The sequence below is a fragment of the Rhinoraja longicauda genome, unplaced genomic scaffold (genome assembly GCF_053455715.1).
Source record: "Rhinoraja longicauda isolate Sanriku21f unplaced genomic scaffold, sRhiLon1.1 Scf001308, whole genome shotgun sequence".
Classification (NCBI taxonomy): Eukaryota; Metazoa; Chordata; class Chondrichthyes; order Rajiformes; family Arhynchobatidae; genus Rhinoraja; species Rhinoraja longicauda.
This window is the reverse complement of record NW_027602523.1, coordinates 9,237-32,083: the sequence shown is the minus strand read 5'-3', so window position 1 is coordinate 32,083 and position 22,847 is coordinate 9,237. Positions and strand designations below refer to the sequence as shown.

Genomic DNA, 22,847 nt, shown 5'->3' with positions numbered 1-22,847 from the left:
CGGACTCAGTGGGCTGAAGGGCCTGTTTCTTCTCTGAAGTCTAAAGTAAACTAAAGACAGCATCCGAGTAAAGGATGGATCCTGGGTCTTTGGCGCTGTGAGGCAGTGACTCTACAGTTGGACCACCATGCTGTTCTTGAACTCTATATATGAGCTGTTGTGATGCGTTCTACCTTGGCTGACCTGCAGCTGCTGTCTGTGGTCTATTCTCAGTGCCCGCTCTCCAGGTGGGATCAGTCTGCCAACTCCATCTGACACACGTGCAGCCATGTCCCAGGTGGCGGGTTTCCGAGTGGGCGCCGAGTTCTCGAGCTACAGGGAGCTGCACCGGGAGTACCGGCGCTACCAGAGGGACAGCTCCGTGCAGATGTGGACCAGGCACTCGCGGACCATCAAGGCGCAGCGGCGTCGGGCACCCAAGCGCCCGATGAACGACGCGCTGAACTCTGCTGAGATCGACTACGCGTGCATTCACGGCGGCAAGTTATTCAAGACCAAAGGATCCGGCAAACGGACAATCCAGAGGTGAGGAAATACTTGCAGGGGCGACACAGCGGCACTGTTGGTAGAGCCACTGCCTCACAACGCCGGGGATCCCGGTTCCATCCTGACCACGGGTGCTCTCCGTGTGTGGAGTTTGCACGTCCTCTCTGTGACCAGCTGTGTTTCTTCTGTGGGCTTCAGTTTCCTCCCATATCCAAAACGTGCAGGTTTCTTGGTTAATTGGCCCTCTGTAAATCATCCCGAGTGTGTCGGGATTGGATGACAAAGTGGGAGAACATGGAACATGGTCGACACCTGCTCCTGTTTCCTACGTTCTTATTTAAAGATGGTTTTATCCTTTTAAATTTAATAATATGTTTAGCCGGGTAGTTAGTTTTGTTTAGAGTTACATCATGGAAACAGGCCTTTCGGCCCATCGAGTCCACACAGCCCACCAATCATCCATTCACACTAGTTCTATGTTATCCCACTTTCTCATCCACTCTCTACACACGAGGGGCAATTTACAAAAGCAAATTAACCCACAAACCTGCACGTCTTTAGAATGTGGAAGGAAACCACTTGGAAAAAACCCACGTGGTCACAGGGAGGACGTACAATCTCCGCACAGACAGCACCCGTAGTCAGGATCGAACCTGAGTCTCCGGCGCTGTGAGGCAGCAGCTCCTCTGCTGCCCCCGTCTGTCTCTTTCTCTTTTTTTTCTCTGTCTCTCCCCTCTGTTCATTTTTTTCTCTCTTTTGCACTCTTTGTTCATCTTTGATTGTGTGTGTGTGTGCGTCTCCCCACCTCTCTCCCCCGTCTCACCTCTACCTCTCCCTCTCTCCACCTCTCTCCCTTTCTCCCTCTCCCTCTTCACCTTTCTCCCTCTCCCTCTCTCCGTCTCCACCTCTCTACCTCTCTCCTCCTGTACCTTTCTACCTCTCTCTCTACCTCTCGCTCTCTCTCTCTCCTTCTCTCTCCCCCACCACACATTTTCCCATTCCTACCCGCACCTACGACTCGCTGGGATTGTATAAAGTAGTAGAGTCGTCCTTCACAGAAATAGGCCCTTCGGTCCAACTTGCCCATGCTCATCGAGATGACCCATGTACACCAGTCCCACCTGCCCTCAGAACCTTTCCTATCCATGTACCTTTCCAAATGTATTTTAAATGCTAGAGTACCTGCCTCAACTACCTCATCTAAAAGCTAGTTCCATTTACCACCCCACTGTGCAGAAAAGGTTACCCCTTGTGTTCTTTTTAAATCTTTCCCCTCTCATGTTAAACTGTCCTCTGGATCTTGATTCCCCAATCCTGGATAAAAGATTTATGCATTCACCCTATCTATTCCACTTGTGACATACAATTTGCTGTGTTAACACAAGGGACACTGTATTATCCATGTTATTCCACTCTGCCATCCACTGCCTGCACACTTGGGACAATTGACAATTTGATAGTTTGTGTTTTATGGTTCAGAGACTGGATTGATATCCCAGTGGGGGAGTGTGATATTATCCCATTAAATCACACAGGGTCTTCCGCCTGCAATGACCATCAAGCACCCAGCTTGTTATGTACTGTGTGTAGGAAGGAACTACAGATGCTGGTTTACACTGGAGATAGACACAAAATGGTGAAGTAACTCAGCGGGGAGGGCAGCATCTCTGGAGAAAAATAATAGGTGACGTTTCGGTTTGACACCCGTCTTAAGACTGAGAGTCAGGGGGGAGGTAAACTAGAAGTTTCTCCCATTCTCGTCGTTCTATTAATTTCACTGTCGTCTTGCTTAGTTTCACTGTTTGTATCAACTTCTTATCACCTTCTCCACCGCCAACAATGGACCATTGTGGGCTCCACCTTTCCTTTATCATTGTTGCTGGCTTTGATTTGTTCTTTCATATCTTTCGTTCATTTGTTCTTTGTAACCCTTCATCCCCCTAGTTCCCTCTCCTCTGACTCTCAGTCTGATAAATGGTCCCAACCAGAAATGTCACCTATTCCTTTTCTCCAGAGATGCTGCCTGACCCGCTGAGTTACTCCAGCATTTTGTGTCCATCTCCTTTGTTATGCACTATGTTATCTTACACCAATCCTGCATGAATCACATTTTATTGCAGCTGTTGCTTCAAGTCCCCCCAGTTTGTGAAAGAGTTTATTATCAGTCAAAGGGCAGTCATTCAGCACACCATCTTGTCTTCCCACTCACACTGATTCATGGCCAATGTCAATGGAATGTTTCTGTTGGATTTTGTGATGATTGTAAAAGATCGCCATACACTGCTGGTCTGAATCATCCTACCACAACGAGAGAGCAGTCCTGAACTGTGATCTTCCTCATTGGTGACCCTCGGACTATCTTTGTTTGGACTTTACCTTGCACTAAATGTTATTCCCTTATCGTGTATCTATACACTGTAAATGGCTCGATTGTAATCATGTATTGTCTTCCCACTGACTGGTTAGCATTCAGCAAAGCCGTTCACTGTACCTCGGTACACGTGACAATAAACTGAACTAAACAAAACTGAAGAAGGGTCTCAATCCGAAGCGTCACCTGTTCCTTTTCTCCAGAGATGATGGCCGACCCACTGAGTTACTCCAGCATTTTGTGTCTTATCGATTGACCCAGTTGGCTTACACACTGCCTCCCACTGTCTTTTTCAGAACCAACAAGATGAAGTGTCCCTGTGTCATTAAAGTCCGTCTTTCTGCGGATGGAAACAAGTTTGTGGTGAAAGAGATGAATGAATCGCATAACCACACGGTGCCGCAGGTAAAAACAGAACACACACACCAGCCAGGTGGAGTTGTTGGATCTGCCACTGCTTCAGATTTTCGGGTCAATGTGTGTGTGTGTGTGTTGTCCCACCACATTTTCAGAGCGCATGAGATTAGTTCTGTACACGCTCGGTTCCAGCCTTGGATCCTGGGCTGTTGAATATCTTAGTTCAGCAATACTGACCAGCGATCCCTGCACATTAACGCTATCCGACCTGCATTAGGGACAACTTTCAATTTTAGCAAGCCAATTAGCCTATAAACCTGTACATCTTTAGAGTGTGAGAGGAAACCGCAGCTCCCGAAGAAAACCCATGGGGAGAACGTACAATCTCCGTACAGACAGCACCCGTAGTCAGGATCAAACCCGAGTCTCTGGCGCTGTAACACAGCAACTCTTCCGCTGCACCACCGTGCTGCCCCGACACATAGAACAGAACAAGATGGGTGCTTGATGGTCATTGCCGACAATGTAGGTGGAAGAGCCGGTGTGATTCTATGGGATGATATCACACTCCCCCACTGGGATATCAATCCAGCCTCTGAACTCTGACAACTTTGCCATTGTTTAACAGAGTCAGACTGATACACTCAATATCACTAGTCATTTCCCTCACAGTAACACGTTTTATTTACGTAGTTCTAACGCACTAAAAATATCTCCAGCTTTCAGGGACATTATCAAAGTAATTGATGTGAACTGCCTTAGCAGGGATTCTGGAGATGACCTATAACTTAGGTGGAGTTGGTGGATTTCAATGATTGTCTTATAATGGGGTTTAAGGAGGCAAGAGTGTGTGAGGGTGATCTGAGAGAAGTATATCTGTTCATGAGAGGCATAGAATGGAGACCCTCGGACTATCTTTAATTGGACTTTATTGGACTTTATCTGATGCTAATCATTATTCCCTTTATCCTGTGTCTGTGGACTGTGGACGGCTTAGACACAAAAATCCGGAGGAACTCAGCAGGTCAGACAGCATCTCTGGAGAAAAGGAATAGGTGACGTTTCGGGTCAAGACCCTTCTTCAGACCAGAAAAGGAATAGGTGAAATTTCAGGTCGAGACCCATCTTCAGATTGATGCTTCCTGACCCGCTGAGTTACAGCAGCTTTTTGTATCTATCTTCGGTTTAAACCAGCATCTGCAGTTCCTTCCAACACATTTCGACTGTGGACGGCTTGATTGTAATCATGAATAGTCTTTCCGCGGACTGGTAGCATGCAACAAAAAAGCTTTTTGGTACACGTGACAAGAAACTAGACTAAACTAGATGGGGAATATGGTCCGATTGTTTTTCCCCCATGGTAGTTGTGGAGGTGCAGAGACAGATAGAGGGAGAAAGTTCCAAATAGCTGCTGAAGGCAAAGTCAATTGGACAGGGATAAAAATTCAGGAATGGGCTGGGGCCAGAGTTAGAGAGATTTTGTATTATATATATATATCTGACCGAGGCGTAAATGTAGATGGGTTGGTGAGTAAGTTTGCTAATGACACCAAAATTAGGAGTTGCAGACAACGAGAAATGCTGTCAGTAGATATCAGAACGTAGACCAGCTGCAGAAAGTGGCGGAGAAATGGCAGATGGAGTTTAACCTGAGCAAGTGTGAGGTGATGCACTTCGACAGGTTAAATGCAAGGAGAGTATACAGTTAATGCAATGAACATTAACAGCATTGATGTGCAGAGGGATCTTGGAGTTCAAGTTCATAGCTCACTGAAGGAGGCAGCACAAGTAGATAGGGTGGGGAAGAAGGCGTCTTGTGATAGGAGCAGAATTAGGCCATTCAGCCCATCGTCTATTCCGCCATTCAATCATGGCTGATCTATCTCTCCCTCCTAACCCCATTCTCCTGCCTTCTCTCCATAACCCCTGACACCCGTACTAATCAAGAATCCATCTATCTCTGCCGTAAAAATATCCAATGATGGCCTCCACAGCCTTCTGTGGCAAAGAATTCCATTGATTCACCACCCTCTGACTAAAGAAATTCCTCCTCCTCTCCTTCCCAAAGGAACGTCCTTTAATTCTGAGACTATGGCCTCTAGTCTGACACTCTCCCACTAGTGGAAACGTCCTCTCCATATCCACTCTATCCAAACGTTTCACAATTCGGTACGTTTCAATGAGGTCCCCCCTCATTCTTCTAAACTCTAGCGAGTACAGGCCCAGTGCTGACAAACGATCATCATATGTTAACCAGTATGGGTGAAACGTGTGATGTGCTTGGATTCTGTGCTAGGGGCATTGAATATAAGAGTCAGCAAGTCATTGATGCAGCTCTATCGGGCTTTAGTTACATTGCATTTGGAGTATCACGTGCAGTTCCAGTCGCTCCATTACAGGAAAGGTGTGGAGGCTTTGGAGAGGGTGCAGAGGAGGTTTACCAGAATGCCGCCTGGATTAGAGGGTTTCAGCTACAGGGGGAGGTTGGATAACCTTGGGTTATTTTCTCTGGAACGTCAGAGGTTGAGGGAAGACTCGATGGAAGTATATAAAGTTTTGAGAGGCACACATAAGGTGGGCAATCAGAGGCTTGTCCCCAGGGTGGAAATGTCCAGCACTAGAGGGCAGAGTGATATGGTGAGAGGGGGGAGGTTTAATGTGCGAGGCAAGATTTTTACACAGAGAGGGGTGGGGGCTGGGAATGCACTGCCAGAGATGGTGGTGGATGCAGATATGATAGTGGTGTTTAAAAGGCTTTGGGAAAGGCACATGGAAGTTCAGGGAATAGAGCGATATGGATCATGTACAGGGAGATGAGATCAGTTCAACTTGGCATCATGTTTGGCACAGATAATGTAGGCTGGAGGGCCCATTCCTGTGCTGTTCTGTGTTCTAATACGGGATCTGAGTTTAGTTTACAGATACAGCATGGAAACATAGGCCTACCTAGTCCACGCTGATCATCGACCACCTGCGTGCACTGGTTCTATGTTGTCCTACTTTCTCATCCACTCCCGACACGCTCGGGGCAATTTACAGAGGACAATTGACCTCCAAACTGGATGAACTGACCCTAGGATCTTGCTTGTACCCCACAGGAAGAGGAGGAGAGGCTCCGGCACCAAAGGCGCTTTGTTACAGCGCTGCGCGTGGACCCCACTTCCATCGTCTCGCTGCGGAGTAATGGAGCGGGTATCCAGGTGCAGCTGGGGGAGGTTGCCAGCAAGGTGCTCGCTGATGAGGATGCCCATAGCCCCGCACTCAAGGAGAAATGGGACGAGTTCAAGGCCAACAAAACCGACTTGGAGATGATGGTGCCCACACTGGCAGCCGTCAAGGGTAAGGTCATAAGGAATAGGAGTAGAATTAGGCCATTCGGCCCATCAGGTCTACTCCGTCATTCAATCATGGCTGATCTATCTCTCTCCCCAAACCCCATTCTCCTGCCTTCTCCCCATAACCTCTGACACCCGTACTGATCAAGAATCAAGGTAGGTGAAGGTGTCCTCGCTTGTCCCAGGCCTAACCGGCTGCTCCAGGTTTGCACCACTCCCTCTCTTGTCCTGGGGTATCCTGCATCCTTCCTTCATTCCGGAATAATGCGGATCACCCCTTTATTGGGTTAATGATGACCATTTGATGGCTCTGGGCCTGTACTCGCTGGAGTTTAGAAGGATGAGGGGGGACCTCACTGAAACTTACCGAATAGTGAAAGGACCGGATAAAGTGGATGTGGAGAAGATGTTTCCACTAGTGGGAGAGTGATGGAACAGAGGGTGCAGCCTCACAATAAAAGGACGTTCCTTTAGAAAGGAGATGAGAAGGAATTTCTTTAGTCAGAGGGTGATGAATCTGTGGAAATCATTGCCACAGATGGCTGTGGAGGCCAAGTCTGTGGCTATTTATAAAGCAGAGATTGACAGGTTCTTCATTCGTTAGGGTGGCAAATGGGGTTGAGAGGGAAAGATAGATCAGCCATGATTCCTAGACTCTCCCACGAGTGGAAAGATTCTTTCCACATGCACTCTATCCTGGCATTTCACTATCTGGTAAGTTTCAACGAGGCCCCTCCTCATCGTTCTAAACTCCAGCGAGTACAGGCCCAGTGCCGTCAAACACTGATCAGATGTTAACCCAGACATTCCTGGTATCATTCTGGTAAACCTCCTCTGGACCCTCTCCACCGCCAGCACACCCTTCCTTAGACATGGGGCCAAAACTGCTCCCAATACTCCAAATAAATGGATGAGGATTGGGTGTGGATCCTCCTTCCCCCATCTCATGATAGTGCACTGTCTTGTCACTAGATCGCTCCCTCCTCTCCCCTGGGATAGTCAATGACTTTTACACTTCAGAGATACAGCGCGGAAACTGGCCGTTCGGCCCATCGAGTTGGTGCTGACCAGCGATGATCCTGTACGCTAACTTACACACACAAGGGGCCATTTCTTTTTACAACTTACTGAAACCAAGTAACCTACAATCCTGCAAGTCTTTGGAGTGTGGGCGGAAACCGAAACACCCAGAGAAAACCCATGAACGTACAAACTCCGTACAGACCGCACCCACAGTCAGGATGGAACCCGGGTCTGTAGCGCTGTAAGGCAGCAACTCTACAGCTGTGTCCCCAATACTTTCTCATGGGATCGCTCTTGGATCGTGCCACGCACTCTTCAGATGACTCTTCCCTCCTGTAACCCCACCCAGGCTGCATCTGCAGTTCCTTCCTCCACCTGTCACTTGCAAGGCTTTGTCCTGCCCCCACCTCTCTTCCAGCTTTCTTCCTCCCCCCCTCCCCCCCCCCCCCCCCCCCCCCGACTTGCCACAATTAGTTGAAGAAGGGTCCCGACCTGATACATCACGTATCCATGTTTTCCAGACATGTGTGGGAAAGAACTGTCGGTGCTTGTTTACACTGGAGATGGACACAAAATGCTGCAGTAACTCAGCGGGTCAGGCAGCATCTCTGGAGAAAAAGAATCGGAGACATTTCAGGTCAAGACTCTTACTCAGACCGAGAGTCAGGGGCGAGGGGAAACTCCAGAGATACTACCTGACCTGCTGAGTTATTCTCGCACTTTGTCTTTTGTCATGAACCAGCATCTGCAGATCCTTGTTTCTCCAGAGTTTGATAGAGCTGCATCTTGACTATCTGACTCTTGTACTCAGTGCACCGACCGATGAAGGGAAACGTACCTCACCACTGCCACTGTGCGTTACCAGTGCTTTGTTCAGAATCCATTTGAGAATCAGACTCAATTTATCGGCCTAGTTTGTACACAAACAAGGAATTTGATTTGGTGCTTTACTACACGTGATAAAAACACGAGACAGCAGACAATTAAAAAAACATTATAATTAAACAATGTAAAAAAAAGTGCAAGAGTAATAAGTGGCAGCTTTGCTAAATATTGCACGTGTAAATATCTAAAATGCACTTGGAGAGTTCATAATTGTTTGGCTTACAGACCAGAATGTAGTGGTGTAGAGTGGTTGTTAACTGGAGCTACCACTCGTGGGGAGAGGCTGTTTTTGTGTCAGGATGTGCCCAGAGGGGAGGGCTTCATGAGAGAGTTAGATATACAGTGCATTCAGAAAGTATTCACACCCCTTCACTTTTTCCACATTTTGTTACGTTACAGCCTTATTTTAAAATGGATTAATTATTTTTTTAAATCATCAATCTACACACAATACCCTATGATAAAAAAAGTGAAAACAGATGTTTAGAATTTTTTGCAAAGTAATTAAAAAGAAAGAACTGATATCATATTTACAAATGTATTCAGACCCTTTACTCAGTACTTTGTTGAGGCACCTTTGGCAGTAATTACAGCCTCAAGTCTTCTTGGGTATGACGCTACAAGCTTGGCACTCCTGTATTTGGGTAATTTCTCCCATTCTTCACTCAAGCTCTGTCAGGTTGGATGCGGAGCGTCGATGCACAGCTATTTTCAGGTCCCTCCAGAGATGTCTGGGTTCTGGCTGGGCCACTCAAGGACATTCACAGACTTGTCATGAAGCCACTCCTGCGTTGTCTTGGCTGTGTGCTTGGGGTCATTGTCCTGTTGGAAGGTGAACCTCCTCCCCAGTCTGAGGTCCAGAATGCTCTGGAGCAGGTTTTCATCAAGGATATCTCTTTACTTTGCTCTGTTCATTTTTCCCTCGATCCTGACTAGTGTCCCAGTTCCTGCCGCAGAAAACCCCCCACAGCATGATGCTGCCACCACCAGGCTTCACCGTAGGTATGGTATTAGCCAGGTGATGAGCAGTGCCTGGTTTCCCCCAAACATGACATTTGGCATTCAGGCCAAAGAGTTCAATCTTGGTTTCATCAGACAAGATAATCTTATTTCTCTTGGTCACAGAATCCTTTAGGTGCCTTTTGGCAAACTCCAAGCAGGCCATCATGTGCCTTTTACTGAGGAGTGGCTTCCGTCTGGCCACTCAACCATAAAGGCCTGACTGGTGGAGTGCTGCAGGAAAGTTGGCCTTCTGGAAGGTTCTCCCATCTTCACAGAGGACCTCTGGAGCTCTGTCAGAGTGATCATCGGGTTCTTGGTCACCTCCCTGACCAAGGCGCTTCTCCCCTGATTGCTCAGTTTGGCCGAGTGGCCAGCTCTATGAAGAGTCCTGGTGGTTCCAAAGTTTTTCCATTTAAGAATGATGGAGGCCACTGTGCTGTTCGGGACCTGCAATGCTGCAGAAAGTGTTTTATACCCTTCCCCAGATCTGTGTCTCGACACAATCCTGTCTCGGAGATCTACGGACAATTCCTTCGTCTTCATGGCTTGGTTTTTGCTGTGACATGCACTGTCAACTGTGGGATCTTATATAGACAGGTGTATGCATTTTCAAATCATGTCTAATCAATTTAATTTACCACTGGTGGACTCCAATCAAGTTGTAGAAACATCAAGGATAATGAATGGAAACAAAATGAACCTCAGCTCAATTTTGAGCATCATAGCAAAGGTTTGAATACTTATGTAAATGTGATATTTCAGCTATTTCTTTTAAATTACTTTGCAAAAGTTTCTAAACACCTGTTTTCGCTTCTTCATTCTGGGGTATTGCGTGTAGATTGACGATTTTAAAAAAAAGAATTTAATTCATTTTAAAATAAGGCTGTAATGTAACAAAATGTGGAAAAGGTGAAGGGGTCAGAATACTTTCTGAATGCACTGTAGGTCATAGGGCTGATGGAATCAAGGGATATGGGGAGAAAGCCAGAACAGGGTACTGATTCTGGATGATCAGCCATGATCATATTGAATGGCGGTACTGGCTCGAAGGGCCGAATGGCCTACTCCTGCACCTATTTTCTGTGTTTCTACTTCAAAGAGTTTGTGGCCAGGGTGAGAGTGGGTCAGTCCCTTGTTCTGCCTGTTCTTGTCATATGAGGAAAGACTGGGGATGTATTCATTGGAGTTTAGAAGGACGAGAGGGGATCTTAAAGAGACGTATAAGATTATAAAAGGACTGGACAAGCTAGATGCAGGAAAAATGTTCCCAATGTTGGGGGAGTCCAGAACCAGGGGACACAGTGTAAGAATAAAGGGGAGGCCATTTAAAACTGAGGTGAGAAGACACTTTTTCACCCAGAGAGTTATGAATTTGTGGAATTCTCTGCCACAGAAGGCAGTGGAGTCCAATTCACTGGCTGAATTTAAAAGAGAGTTAGATAGAGCTCTAGGCGCTAGTGGTATCAAGGGATATGGGGGGAAGGCAGGAACTGGTTACTGATTGTGGATGATCAGCCATGATCACATTGAATAGCGGTGCTGGTTCGAAGGGCCAAATGGCCTCCTCCTGCATCTATTTTCTGTGTTTCTATAACTCTTGTCTGCGTTTGCTTGCAGACGGCACAGTGGTGGTGGTGGTGAACAAGGCCAACGTGTTGCAGGCCATCTACTACCAGGATGGCCGCATGAAGCAGACCTTCGAGAGGTTCCCTGAGGTGCTGCTGGTGGGCGCCACCTACAGCTGGGCGGGCCTGTGGCTGCCCACCTACCTGCTGCTGGCCATCGACGGCAACGGGGAGAGCGAGCTGGCGTGCCTGTGGTTCCTGCAGAGCGAGGAGCGCGAGACCGTCCGGCAGCTTCTGCGCATCTTCAGGCAGAAGAACCCGGCGGCGGAGGGAACGCGGGCGGTGGTGGTCGGCGGCCAGGCGTGTGACGGGGAGCTGGTGACCGACGTGCTGCCCCACTGCAAGCCGCTGGCCTGCCTCGCCCACACCCTGAGCGTCTTCCAGGACCACGTGACCGCCGAGAAGCTGCACGTGACCGCCGGGCAACAGTAAGCACTGGCACCGCCATTCCCTCGTGGGGCCGGAGCGGAGCGGGCGGGTGGGGGGTCCCAAATATTCCTCCTCCTGTCAGATTGTGTTGGTTTGTTAAAGTTGTGACTCTCATCCCTCTGCGCAATCCAGTCTACCCATGTCCCATCTCCTCCACTCTCTGCCCGCTCTCTCTTTCTTCTTTCCTTCTATCTTACCCGCTCCTCCTTCCCTTCTTTCTTTCTCCCTCTTCTCTCCTTCTCCTCCGCCCCTTCTCTCCTTTCCCCTACTCCTGTTTCCTCCTCACCCACTTCACCCACTCCTCCCCTCTTCCCCCTCCTCGCCTCCTTCACCCTCCTCGCCTCCTTCCCCCTCTCATCTTCCCCCTCCTCCCCTCCTCTCCTTCCCTCTGCTCTCCTCCCCCTCCTCTCCTCCACCATCGGGCAACAATAAGCTCTGGCATCGTGATTCCATCCTAGGACCGGAGCGGGCGGGGGAGGGGGAGGTTGGGTTATCCCAAATATTCCTCCTCCTGTCACGGCGTGGGTCAGATAAGGGTGCGACTCATTCCTCAACATGGTCTGCACAATCCAGTCTACCCCTGCCCCACTCTCCCTCCTTTCCACCCTCCTCTCCCCCTTTGCCTGCTCCTTCCCCTTTTGCCCCCTCCACTCTCCTTTCTGTAGATGGGGCATCTGGTCAGCATTAGATGGGGCATCTTGGTCAGCATTGGATGGGGCATCTTGGTCAGCATTAGATGGGGCATCTTGGTCAGCATTGGATGGGGCATCTTGGTCAGCATTAGATGGGGCATCTTGGTCAGCATTAGATGGGGCATGTTGGTCAGCAAGGACGAGTTGGGCCGAGAGGCCTATTTCCGTGCTGTTTGACTCCACTGTTCAGTAGTCATTGAGGAGGTCACTTTATTTTTCGTAGGGAAAGAAACGGTGGAGTTTTTCTTGTAGCCGCTGGGGACTGTTGAGGTGAGAGTTTAGTTTAGTTTAGGAAATACAGATTGGAAACGGGCCCTTTGCCCCACTGAGTCCACGCCGGCCATTAATCACCCGTTCACACCAAAGATACTAGAGGAACAAGATAGACCACTCGACGTTAAAAAGCGTAGAAGGTCATGGCGCCATTTTAGTGGGAAGAAAATTGTAGAAACATTTAAAAAGAAAGATAACAAAAATCTATGAATTGATAGATGAGTTATTTTCTGCATTTTAATGGTATCATCACACATACTGTTCCCCCAAAACACTGATTACACTGCGAGAGGCAGAACGAACGGCGGGGTTTGCTTACTAAAATGGCGGACGTCCCACTCCTTTGCACACTACACTTCAGTATAGGCGAATTCAATGGAGTGGTCCATCTTGTTCCTCTAGTATCTTTGGTTCACACTAGTTCTGGGCGACACACGGGACAATTTACAGAGGCCAATTAACGTACAAACCTGCACGTCTTTGGAACTTGGGGGGAACCCGGAGGAAACCCACATGGTCACAGGGAGAGCGTACAAACTCCACACAGACAATGCCTGTAGACAGGATGGATCCTGGGACTGGCACTGTAAGGCAGCAACTCTACCGCTACGCCACCGTGCTGCAACGGGAGGTTCCTCACCTTGTCTCCTCTTCCCTTTCTTCCCGCCAGGAGCCAGCTGCTGCAGATCCTGCACAGTATGTGTTACGCGACGTCCACTGAGGACTACGACCTGCTGTACCGCCAGCTGCTGGACTCCAACGTGGAGAGCGCCGTCGACTACTTCCACAAGACGTGGCACGGGTCCCGCCGCCAGTGGGTGGAGGGCTTCAAGCACGAGAACGAGAGCTACCTCACCAGCACCCTCCAGCGGGTGCAGGTGATGAGCCAGAGGTTGGCGGCGGTCGTCGAGGACTTCTCCGACGTGACCTCCTTCACCCGGGACCTCCTGAAGGCCGTGGACACGGTGCGGGCCGAGTGCGACCAGCGGGTGTTGCAGAGTGAGCCCCCCGCAGGGCCAGAGGACAACTCCGCGGAGTCTTCCTACCGGGCGCTGCTCACCGACTTCGCCTTCCGCCGGGTGCGGACGGAGCTGCAGGAAGCGGAGTCGGTCTCCTTTCTCAGCGTGGAGGCCGAGAGGGCCTGGCCCGTGTGCCGGCGCCGGGCCCTGGTGACGGACCAGGCCAGCTGCCAGTGTGCCTTCCGCACCTCCATGAGGCTCCCCTGCCGGCACGTCCTGGCTCTCCGGCGGCTGCTGGGCTCCGACCTCTTTGAGCCCTCGCTCTGCGCCGCTCGCTGGACGCAGGAGCACTTCCTCGGCGGTCAGCTCCCGCCCGCGTCGCCGAGGGAGCGGGCCAAGGTGCAGCAGGAGCGATACCGCCAGGCCCTCAAGGTAGCTCGCAAACTCTCCTCCCTCGCCGCCCGGTGTCCGGCCGAAGACTTTGGCAGGTGCCTGGCGGTCATGACGGCCGTCACCGACATCTGGGCCAGAGGTGGCCAGGTGCAAGTCACCGAAACCAATGGTTTGTAGCGACGCAGTCTCAGAGAGAGTGAAGCAACGACACACAAAACATGGAGCAGCACAGCACAAGGACAGGCCCTTCAGCACACAATGAACATGATGCCAAGACCATCGCTTATCTACCTGCATATCATCCATATCTCCCCATTCCTGGCGTATCCATGTGCCTATCTACTGCCTCGTAAACTCCATTATCACATCTACCTCTACCGCCACATATGGTTCATAAGATCATTAGAGACAGGAGTAGGATTAGGCAATTTGTCCCATCAAGTCTACTCCGCCATTCATTCATGGCTGATTCATCTCTCCCTCACCCCATTCTCCTGCCTTCTCCCCATAACAGAGAAACATAGAATATTAGTGCAAGAGCAGACCATTCGGCCCTTCGAGCCTGTACGCACCGCCATTCAATGTGATCATGGTTGATCATCCACAATCTCCCCCGTTCCTGCCTTCTCCCCATATCCCTTGATTCCGCTAGCCCTAAGAGCCCTATCTGACTCTCTTTTGAATGCATCCAGTGAATCGGCCTCTACTGCCTTCTAATGCAGAGAATTCCACAAATTCACAACTGTGGGTGAAGAAGTTTTCCCCTCATCTCTGTTCTAAATGGCCTCGCTCTCATTCTAAAATTGTGGCCCCTGTTTCTGGACTCCCCCAACATCGGGAGCATCTAGCTTGTCCAATGTCTTGCTGCCCGCCACTGTATGTTTCTTTTCTTTTTTCCTAATCAGATGTGCAGCACTTTGGTCAACGTGGGTTGTTTTTAAATGTGCTATACAAATAAAATTGACTTGACTTGACTTAATAATCTTATATGTTTCTATAAGATCTGCTCTGATCCTAAATTCCTGTGAATACAAGCCCATTTGTTCCATTCTTGCGTCATATGACAGTCCCGCCATCCTGGGAATTAACCTCGTGAACCTACGCTGCTCTCCCTCAATAGCAAGAATGTCCTTCCTCAAATTTGGAGACCATAACTGCACACAATATCCAGGTATGGCCTCACCAGGGCCTTGTACAACTGCAGAAGGACCTCTTTGCTCCTCTACTCAAATCCTCTTGCTGTACCTGCATGCTTACTTTCAGTGACTGATGTACAAGGACACACACATCTCGTTTCACTTCCCCTTTTCCTAATCTGGTACCATTCAGATTATAATCTGCCTTGTCCTTGCCACCAAAGTGGATAACCTCACATTTATCCACATTATACTGCATCTGCCATACATTGCTCACTCACCCAACCTACCCAATTACCCTGCATCCTCATAGCCTCTTCACAGTTCACTCTGCCACCCAGCTTTGTGTCATCTGTAAATTTGCTTATGTTACTTTTAATTCCTTCATCTAAATCATTAATATATATCGTAAATAGCTGCAGTCACAGGACCAAGCCTTGCGGCACCCCACTAGTCGCTGCCTGCCATTCTGAAAAGGACCCATTAATTCCTACCTTTTGTTTCCTGTCTACCAACCAATTTTCAATCCATGTCAATATCCTACCCCCAATACCATCTGCTATAATTTTGCCCACTAATCTCCTGTGTGGAACCTTATCAAAGGCTTTCTGAAAGTCCAGATACACTACATTCACTGGCTCTCCTTTATCCATTTTACTTGTTACATCCTCAAACAATTCCAGAAGATTAGTCAAACAAGAATCCCCCTTCATAAATCCATGCTGACTTGGACCATGTTGACTGTTACTGCTCTCCAAATGCACCGTTATTACATCTTTAATAATTGACTCCAGCAACTTCCCCACCACTGATGTCAGGCTAACTGGTCTATAATCCCCTGTTTTCTCTCTCTATCCTTTATTAAAAAGTGGGATAACATTAGCTACCTTCCAATCCACAGGAACTGATCCAGAATCAATAGAACATTGTAAAATGATCACCAATGCATGCACAATTTCTAGAGCCACCTTTTATTCACAAAATGCTGGAGTAACTCAGCAGGTCAGGCAGCATCTCGGGAGAGAAGGAATGGGTGACGTTTCGGGTCGAGACCCTTCTAGAGCCACCTCCCTGACTACCCTGGGATGCAGACCAGACCCTGGGGATTTATCAGCCTTCAGTCCCATCAGTCTTCCTAACACAATTTCCTGACTGAATGTGAATTTCCTTCAGTTTCTCCGTCACCCTCAATCCTCTGTACCCTAGTACTTCTGGGAGATTATTTGTGTCTTTCTTAGTGAATAAAGAACCAACGTGCCTTTTCAACTCGTCTGCCATTTTCTTGCTCCCCATAATAAATTCACCTGTTTCTGTCTTTAAGGGACCCACATTTGTCTTCACTAATCTCTTCCTCTTCACATACCTAAAGATGCTTTTACTATCCTCCTTTATATTCTTGGCCAGCTTACCTTCGTACTTTATCTTTTCTCCCAATATTGCCTTTTTAGTTACCTTCTGTTCTTTAAAAGTTACCCAATCCTCTGGCTTCCCACTCATCTTTGCTATGTTATAAGTCTTCTCTTTTATTTTTATACTGTCCTTGACTTCCCTTGTCAGACCCGGTTGCCTCTTATTCCCCTTAGAATCTTTCTTCCTCTTTGGAATGAAATGATCCTGCATCTTCTGGATTATTCCCAGAAATTCCTGCCATTGCTGTTCCACCGTCATCCCTGCTAGGGACCCTTTCCAGTCAACTTTGGCCAGCTCCTCCCTCATGCCTTCAATGTCCCCTTTGTTCAACTGCAACACTGACACTTCTGATTTTACCCTCTCAAATTGCAGACTATGGTCACTACCTCCTAATGGTTCCTTTATCTTGAGTTACCTTATGAAATCCGGTACATTACACAACACTAAATCCAGAATTGCCTTCTCCCTGGTAGGCTCCAGTTCAAGCTGCTCTAAGAATCCTTCTCGGAGGCACACTACAAACTCCCTTTCTTAGGGTCCAGTACCAACCTGACTTTCACAGTCTACCTGCATTTTGAAATCTCCCATAACCTCTGACACCCGCACTAATCAAGAATCTATCTATCTCTGCCTTAAATATATTCACTGCTTTGCCTCCACAGCCTTCTGTGGCCAAGAATTCCACAGATTCACCACCCTTGCATAGTCCAGGCACTCAGTACCTTCTGTGTAAAGTGACGACGAGAAAAACAACTTGCCTCGCACATCTCCTTGAAACTTTGCCCCTCTCACCATTTTATCTATCAGAAGATTACCTTTCCACTGATAGACAGGCCCTCTGATACTTATTGACCAAAGATAGACACAAAATGCTGGAGTAACTCAGTGGGACTTACCGAGCCCTCTATCATGATTTATTACTGAATGTTTCCTCAAATATTGTTTTACCGTTTTGCACCATGTGTACCCTGGACACATTACTGTGTGCGTCCCCCAATAATTTATTACTGTCTGTTTCCCTCTCGGCTGTGCCCCCTCCAACGCCACTCACTAGTTGTGTTCCTTTGTTTTCAGTGACTGGTGCAACAGAGCAAGAATCGTCGTCTCCAGCCACCGAGGCAAGTTGAAGATGTGCGTAAGAACTGATTTCAGATCTGACTGACCGACAGACAGTGAGAGCCGCTTACAGTCACAGTGATTCACCGCGATCCCAGGAGTCAGGATCTGAAGTTGCTTTCTCTTCATACCCTCGTGTGTTACGCTTGCGTGTTTGAGTATGTGTGTGTGTGTGTGTGTGCACAGGTGCACCCAATGAACACTGCCATATATCGATCACCATTGATAGTGAGCTGCCAGTCCTGTGTGTGTATGGATGCATCCAACATACGTGTGTGACTGCGTGTGCCCATGTGTATATATAGTCAGCCCTGCGTGCATTTTGCATGTGCGTGCACATGTATTTGTATGTTACGTGTGTATACAGATGTATCCAATGAACACTGCCATACACCGATCATCATTGATAGTGAACTGTCGGTCGGCCCTGTGTGCGTTATGCATTTGTGTGTATGTATGCGCGTGAGTGTGAGTGAACTTGTGTGTGCAGGCGTGTGCAGGCGTGTGCACGTGTATGTGTCGGCTCTGTGTGTGTTACACGTGTCGGCCTCTGAATGAGCTTTGAAGCTGAATTAGTTTGCGGACTGTCGCGGTCGATGAATTTCAACATCTTTTTCCTGGAAGTGATTTTAATGGTTTTCTTCAAAGGGACCTGAATCGGGTTCTGACATTCCGTGGGATCATGACATCCATTCAGTTGGAATTTTAAGCAGCAAACAGGAGCCAAGTTTGGATAACTGAGTACAGCTCTGTCTTCTCTGCGGGAGCACTAACTGAGATCGGCTGATTCCTTGCAGGCTGGGAACAAGACCTATGTGTTCGCTGGTCAGTCTGACTATGCACAACCTCTTGTCTTCCCTGCGGAGACACAGAGACCTGGGAATGTCCAGGAAACAAATAGGAAATGTTGGAAATACACAGTGGCTGTGAAAGATTTCTGTCAAGGGAAAAGGTGGTGACACTTAACATGTGTTTTATACTTTCGTCAACTCAGCAGATTTGTTTTGATTGGGATCAACATTTTCTAAAGTTTACTATAAAAATCGAGTCTAGTTGGATGTTGGGTCACTTCTCAGTCATGTGATGGAGCTTTCAATCCTGTCCCTCTCTCCACACCTTGAGCCTAGATCTCAATCAGATTGAGTATCTGTGGGATGTGCTGGATCGACAAGTCCGATTCATGGCGGCTCCACCTCGCAACTTACAGGACTTGAAGGATCTGTTGCTAAAGGTTTGGTGCTAGATACCACAGGCCAGCCACCTTCATGGGTCGGTACTGTTTTGGCGGCACACGGAGGACCAACAGCATATTAGGCAGGTGGTCACAATGTTTTGGCTGATCAGTGTATCTTGTCGCTATCTTCTGTCGTTTGCATAGAAAATAGGTGCAGGAGTAGGCCATTTGGCCCTTCGAGCCTGCACCGCCATTCAATATGATCATGGCTGATCATCCAACTCAGTATCCCATACCTGCCTTCTCTTCATACCCCCTGATCCCTTTAGCCACAAGGGCCACATTTAACTCCCTCTTAAATATAGCCAATGAACTGGCCTCAACTACCTTAAAAACTCTCATAACTCCAAGGTCCTATTTAGCACAATTACCTCTGTCATATGTCCCACCCCCAGTACCAGCTTAGTTGGGTCCCCTGCTAACTGCGAAGAATTCGCTAAATTTTTCACCAGCAAATTGAGAACATTAGAATGAACATTTCCCCTCCCACCCGTGAGCTAGCTGTCTCACTAGTCTGTTCATCTAAATTGGACTGTTTCCAACCCGTCACTCTATCCTCCTTTGAAAAGCTTGTCTCTGCTATGAAACCTGCAACCTGCCCCCTTGATCCTGCCCCCACTGCCCTTCTGAAGGATGTCATTGCAATAGCCGGTCCCAGCATCCTCTCTATTATCAACAGTTCTCTGGCCACTGGCACTGTTCCAACCTGTTTCAAGCACGCGGTGGTCCAGCCCCTACTGAAAAAACCTAACCTAGACCCCTAGCAACTACAGACCCATTTCCAAACTGCCATTCCTGTCAAAAGTCCTTGAAAAGGCAATTCTAAACCCACAGCACAGAGTCTGCCTTGTTGAAGGTACACAACGACCTGCTTCTCGCCATCGACACCGGCGACTGTGCAATCCTGCTCCTTCTCGACCTCAGCGCAGCGTTCGATACAGTGGACCACACCATCCTTATAGACCGTCTCCGGTACGCGGTTGGCATTGATAGGAGTTTCGCCATCAACATCGGCAGTTATTCCTCTGCTCCAGCTAGCCTCTCCTGCGGAGTTCCACAAGGCTCCATCCTAGGCCCCATTCTCTTCTCTATATACATGCTCCCCCTTGGCCAAATCATTCAAAGGCACGGCATTTCTTTCCACTGCTATGCCGATGACACTCAGCTTTACCTCCCCCTGAAACCCAACAACCAGTCAAATTTAAACAGCCTCTTACACTGCCTTGAGGACATAAAATGTTGGATGGCACAGAACTTCCTCCAATTAAATGAGAGCAAGTCTGAGGTCATCCTATTCGGGCCCCCCCCCCCCCCGACTCCATCAAATCGATAACAGGCAGTCTTGGAAGCCTATCCTGCCTAGTCAAACCGCATGTCAAAAACCTCGGCGTGATATTTGACTCTGCATTAAAAGTTGACAAGCAAGTCAACGCTGTGGTAAAAGCCAGCTTCTTCCAACTTCGTACCATAGCTAAAATCAAACCTTTCCTCCAATTCGACGACACAGAAAAAATCATTCACGCTTTCATTTCCTCCCGCCTAGACTACTGCAACTCCCTACTGCAACTCCCTATACACTGGGATCAGCTAATCTTCCCTGTCCCGCCTGCAACTGGCAGCGAGACTCCTGACGGGTACCCGTAAAAGGGACCACATCACCCCGATTCTGGCCTCTCTCCACTGGCTCCCTGTACGGTACAGAATCAACTTCAAGCTCCTATTCACGTATAAAGCCCTAAATGGACATTCCCCCCCCCCCCCCCCCCCACATCAAAAATCTTCTAACCCACCTCTCTAACTCCAGGTCCCTCAGGTCGGCCGACTTGGGGCTACTCACTATCCCGCGGTCTAGGCTTAAGCTCAGGGGTGACAGCGCATTTGCGGTTGCAGCTCCTAGACTGGAACAGCGTCCCTCTCCCCATCAGAACTGCCCCCTCCATCGACTCCTTTAAGTCCAGGCTCAAAACCTATTTCTACTCCCTAACGTTTGAGGCTCATTGAGGAGGCGCTGTGAACTGTTCTGTATGTGCTGTTAGGTTTGCGTGCTACTGTATGTTTCATTTTTTCCTTAGTACCTAATCAGATGTACAGCACTTTGGTCAACGTAGGTTGTTTTTAAATGTGCTATACAAATAAAATTGACTTGACTTGACCTTCTGTGGCAGAGAATTCCACAGATTCACCACTCTGTGTGAAAAAAACTTTCTCATCTCGGTCCTAAAAGACTTCCACCCTTATCCTTAAACTGTGACCCCTTGTTCTAGACTTCCCCAACATCGGGAACAATCTTCCTGCATCTAGCCTGTCCAACCCTTAAGAATTTTGTACGTTTCTATAAGATCCCCCCTCAATCTTCTAAATTCCAGCGAGTACAAGCCGAGCCTATCCAGCCTTTCTTCATATGAAAGTCCTGCCATCCCAGGAATCAATCTGGTGAACCTTCTCTGTACTCCCTCTATGGCAAGAATGTCTTTCCTCAGATTAGGAGACCAAAACTGTACGCAATACTCCAGGTGTGGTCTCATCAATGCCCTGTACAACTGCAGCAGAACCTCCCTGCTCCTATACTCAAATCCCCTCGCTATGAATGCCAACGTACCATTCGCTTTCTTCACTGCCTGTTGCACCTGCATGCCTACTTTCAATGACTGATGTACCACGACACCCAGGTCTCGTTGCATCTCCCCTTCTCCTAATCGGCCACCTTTCAGATAATAGTCTGCTTTCCTGTTCTTGCCACCAAAGTGGATAACCTCACATTTATCCACATTATACTGCATCTGCCATGCATTTGCCCTCTCACCTAACCTATCCAAGTCACGTTGCAGCCTCCTAGCATCCTCCTCACAGCTAACACTACCACCCAGCTTCGTGTCATCCACAAACTTGGAGATGTTGCATTCAATTCCCTCGTCCAAATCATTAATATATATTGTAAATAGCTGGGGTCCCAGCACTGAGCCTTGCGGTACCCCACTAGTCACTGCCTGCCATTCTGAAAAGGACCTGTTTATTCCTACTATTTGCTTCCTGTCTGCCAGCTAGTTCTCTATCCACATCAATACTGAACCCACAATACCATGTGCTTTACGTTTGCATACTAATTTGTTATGTGGGACCTTGTCGAAAGCCTTCTGGAAGTCCAGATATAACACATCCACTGGTTCTCCCTTATCCGCTCTACTAGTTACATCCTCGAAAAATTCTATAAGATTCGTTAGACATGATTTACCTTTCACAAATCCATGCTGACTTTGTCCAATGATTTCACCACTTTCCAAATGTGCTGCTATCCCATCTTTAATAACTGACTAGCATTTTCCCCACTACCGATGTTAGACTAACTGGTCTGTAATTCCCCATTTTCTCTTTCCCTCCCTTTTTGAAAAGTGGGGTTACATTAGCTACCCTCCAATCCTCAGGAACTACTCCAGAATCCAAAGAGTTTTGAAAAATTATCACTAATGCATCCACTATTTCTGGGGCTACCTCCTTAAACACTCTGGGATGCAGCCTATCTGGCCCTGGGGATTTATCGGCCTTTAATCCAGTCAATTTACCTAACACCACTTCCCGACTAACCTCGATTTCACTCAGTTCCTCCATCTCATTTGACCCCCGGTCCCCTGCTATTTCCGGCAGATTATTTATGTCTTCCTTAGTGAAGACAGAACCAAAGTATTTATTCAATTGGTCTGCCATGTCCTTGTTCCCCATGATCAATTCACCTGTTTCTGACTGCAAGGGACCAACATTTGTTTTAACTAATCTTTTTCTCTTCACATATCTATAAAAGTTTTGCAGTCAGTTTGTATGTTCCCTGCCAGTTTTCTTTCATAATCTATTTTCCCTTTCCTAATTAAGCCCTTTCTCCTCTGCTGGACTCTGAATTTCTCCCAGTCCTCTGGTAGGCTGCTTTTTCTTGCTAATTTGTACGCTTCATCTTTTGTTTTGATACTATTCCTAATCTCCCTTGTTAGCCACGGATGCACTACCTTCCCTGATTTATTCACAAAATGCTGGAGTAACTCAGCAGGTCAGGCAGCATCTCGGGAGAGAAGGAATGGGTGACGTTTCGGGTCGAGACCCTTCTTCAGACTGATGTCGGGGGTGGGACAAAG

The 22,847-nt window shown here is 48.1% G+C and overlaps 1 protein-coding gene across 1 annotated transcript; it reads left to right on the top strand.

The window, feature by feature from the left end:
- Nucleotides 1–268: 268 nt before the first annotated feature.
- On the top strand, nt 269–17,778 carry LOC144591648 (zinc finger SWIM domain-containing protein 1-like). Its single transcript, XM_078395697.1, has 6 exons — nt 269–525; nt 3,154–3,262; nt 6,313–6,553; nt 11,077–11,512; nt 13,149–13,999; nt 17,451–17,778. Exons 1-6 carry the CDS (start codon nt 269–271, stop codon nt 17,501–17,503), a joined length of 1,947 nt encoding a protein of 648 aa, XP_078251823.1. The 3' UTR covers nt 17,504–17,778.
- Nucleotides 17,779–22,847: the final 5,069 nt, after the last annotated feature.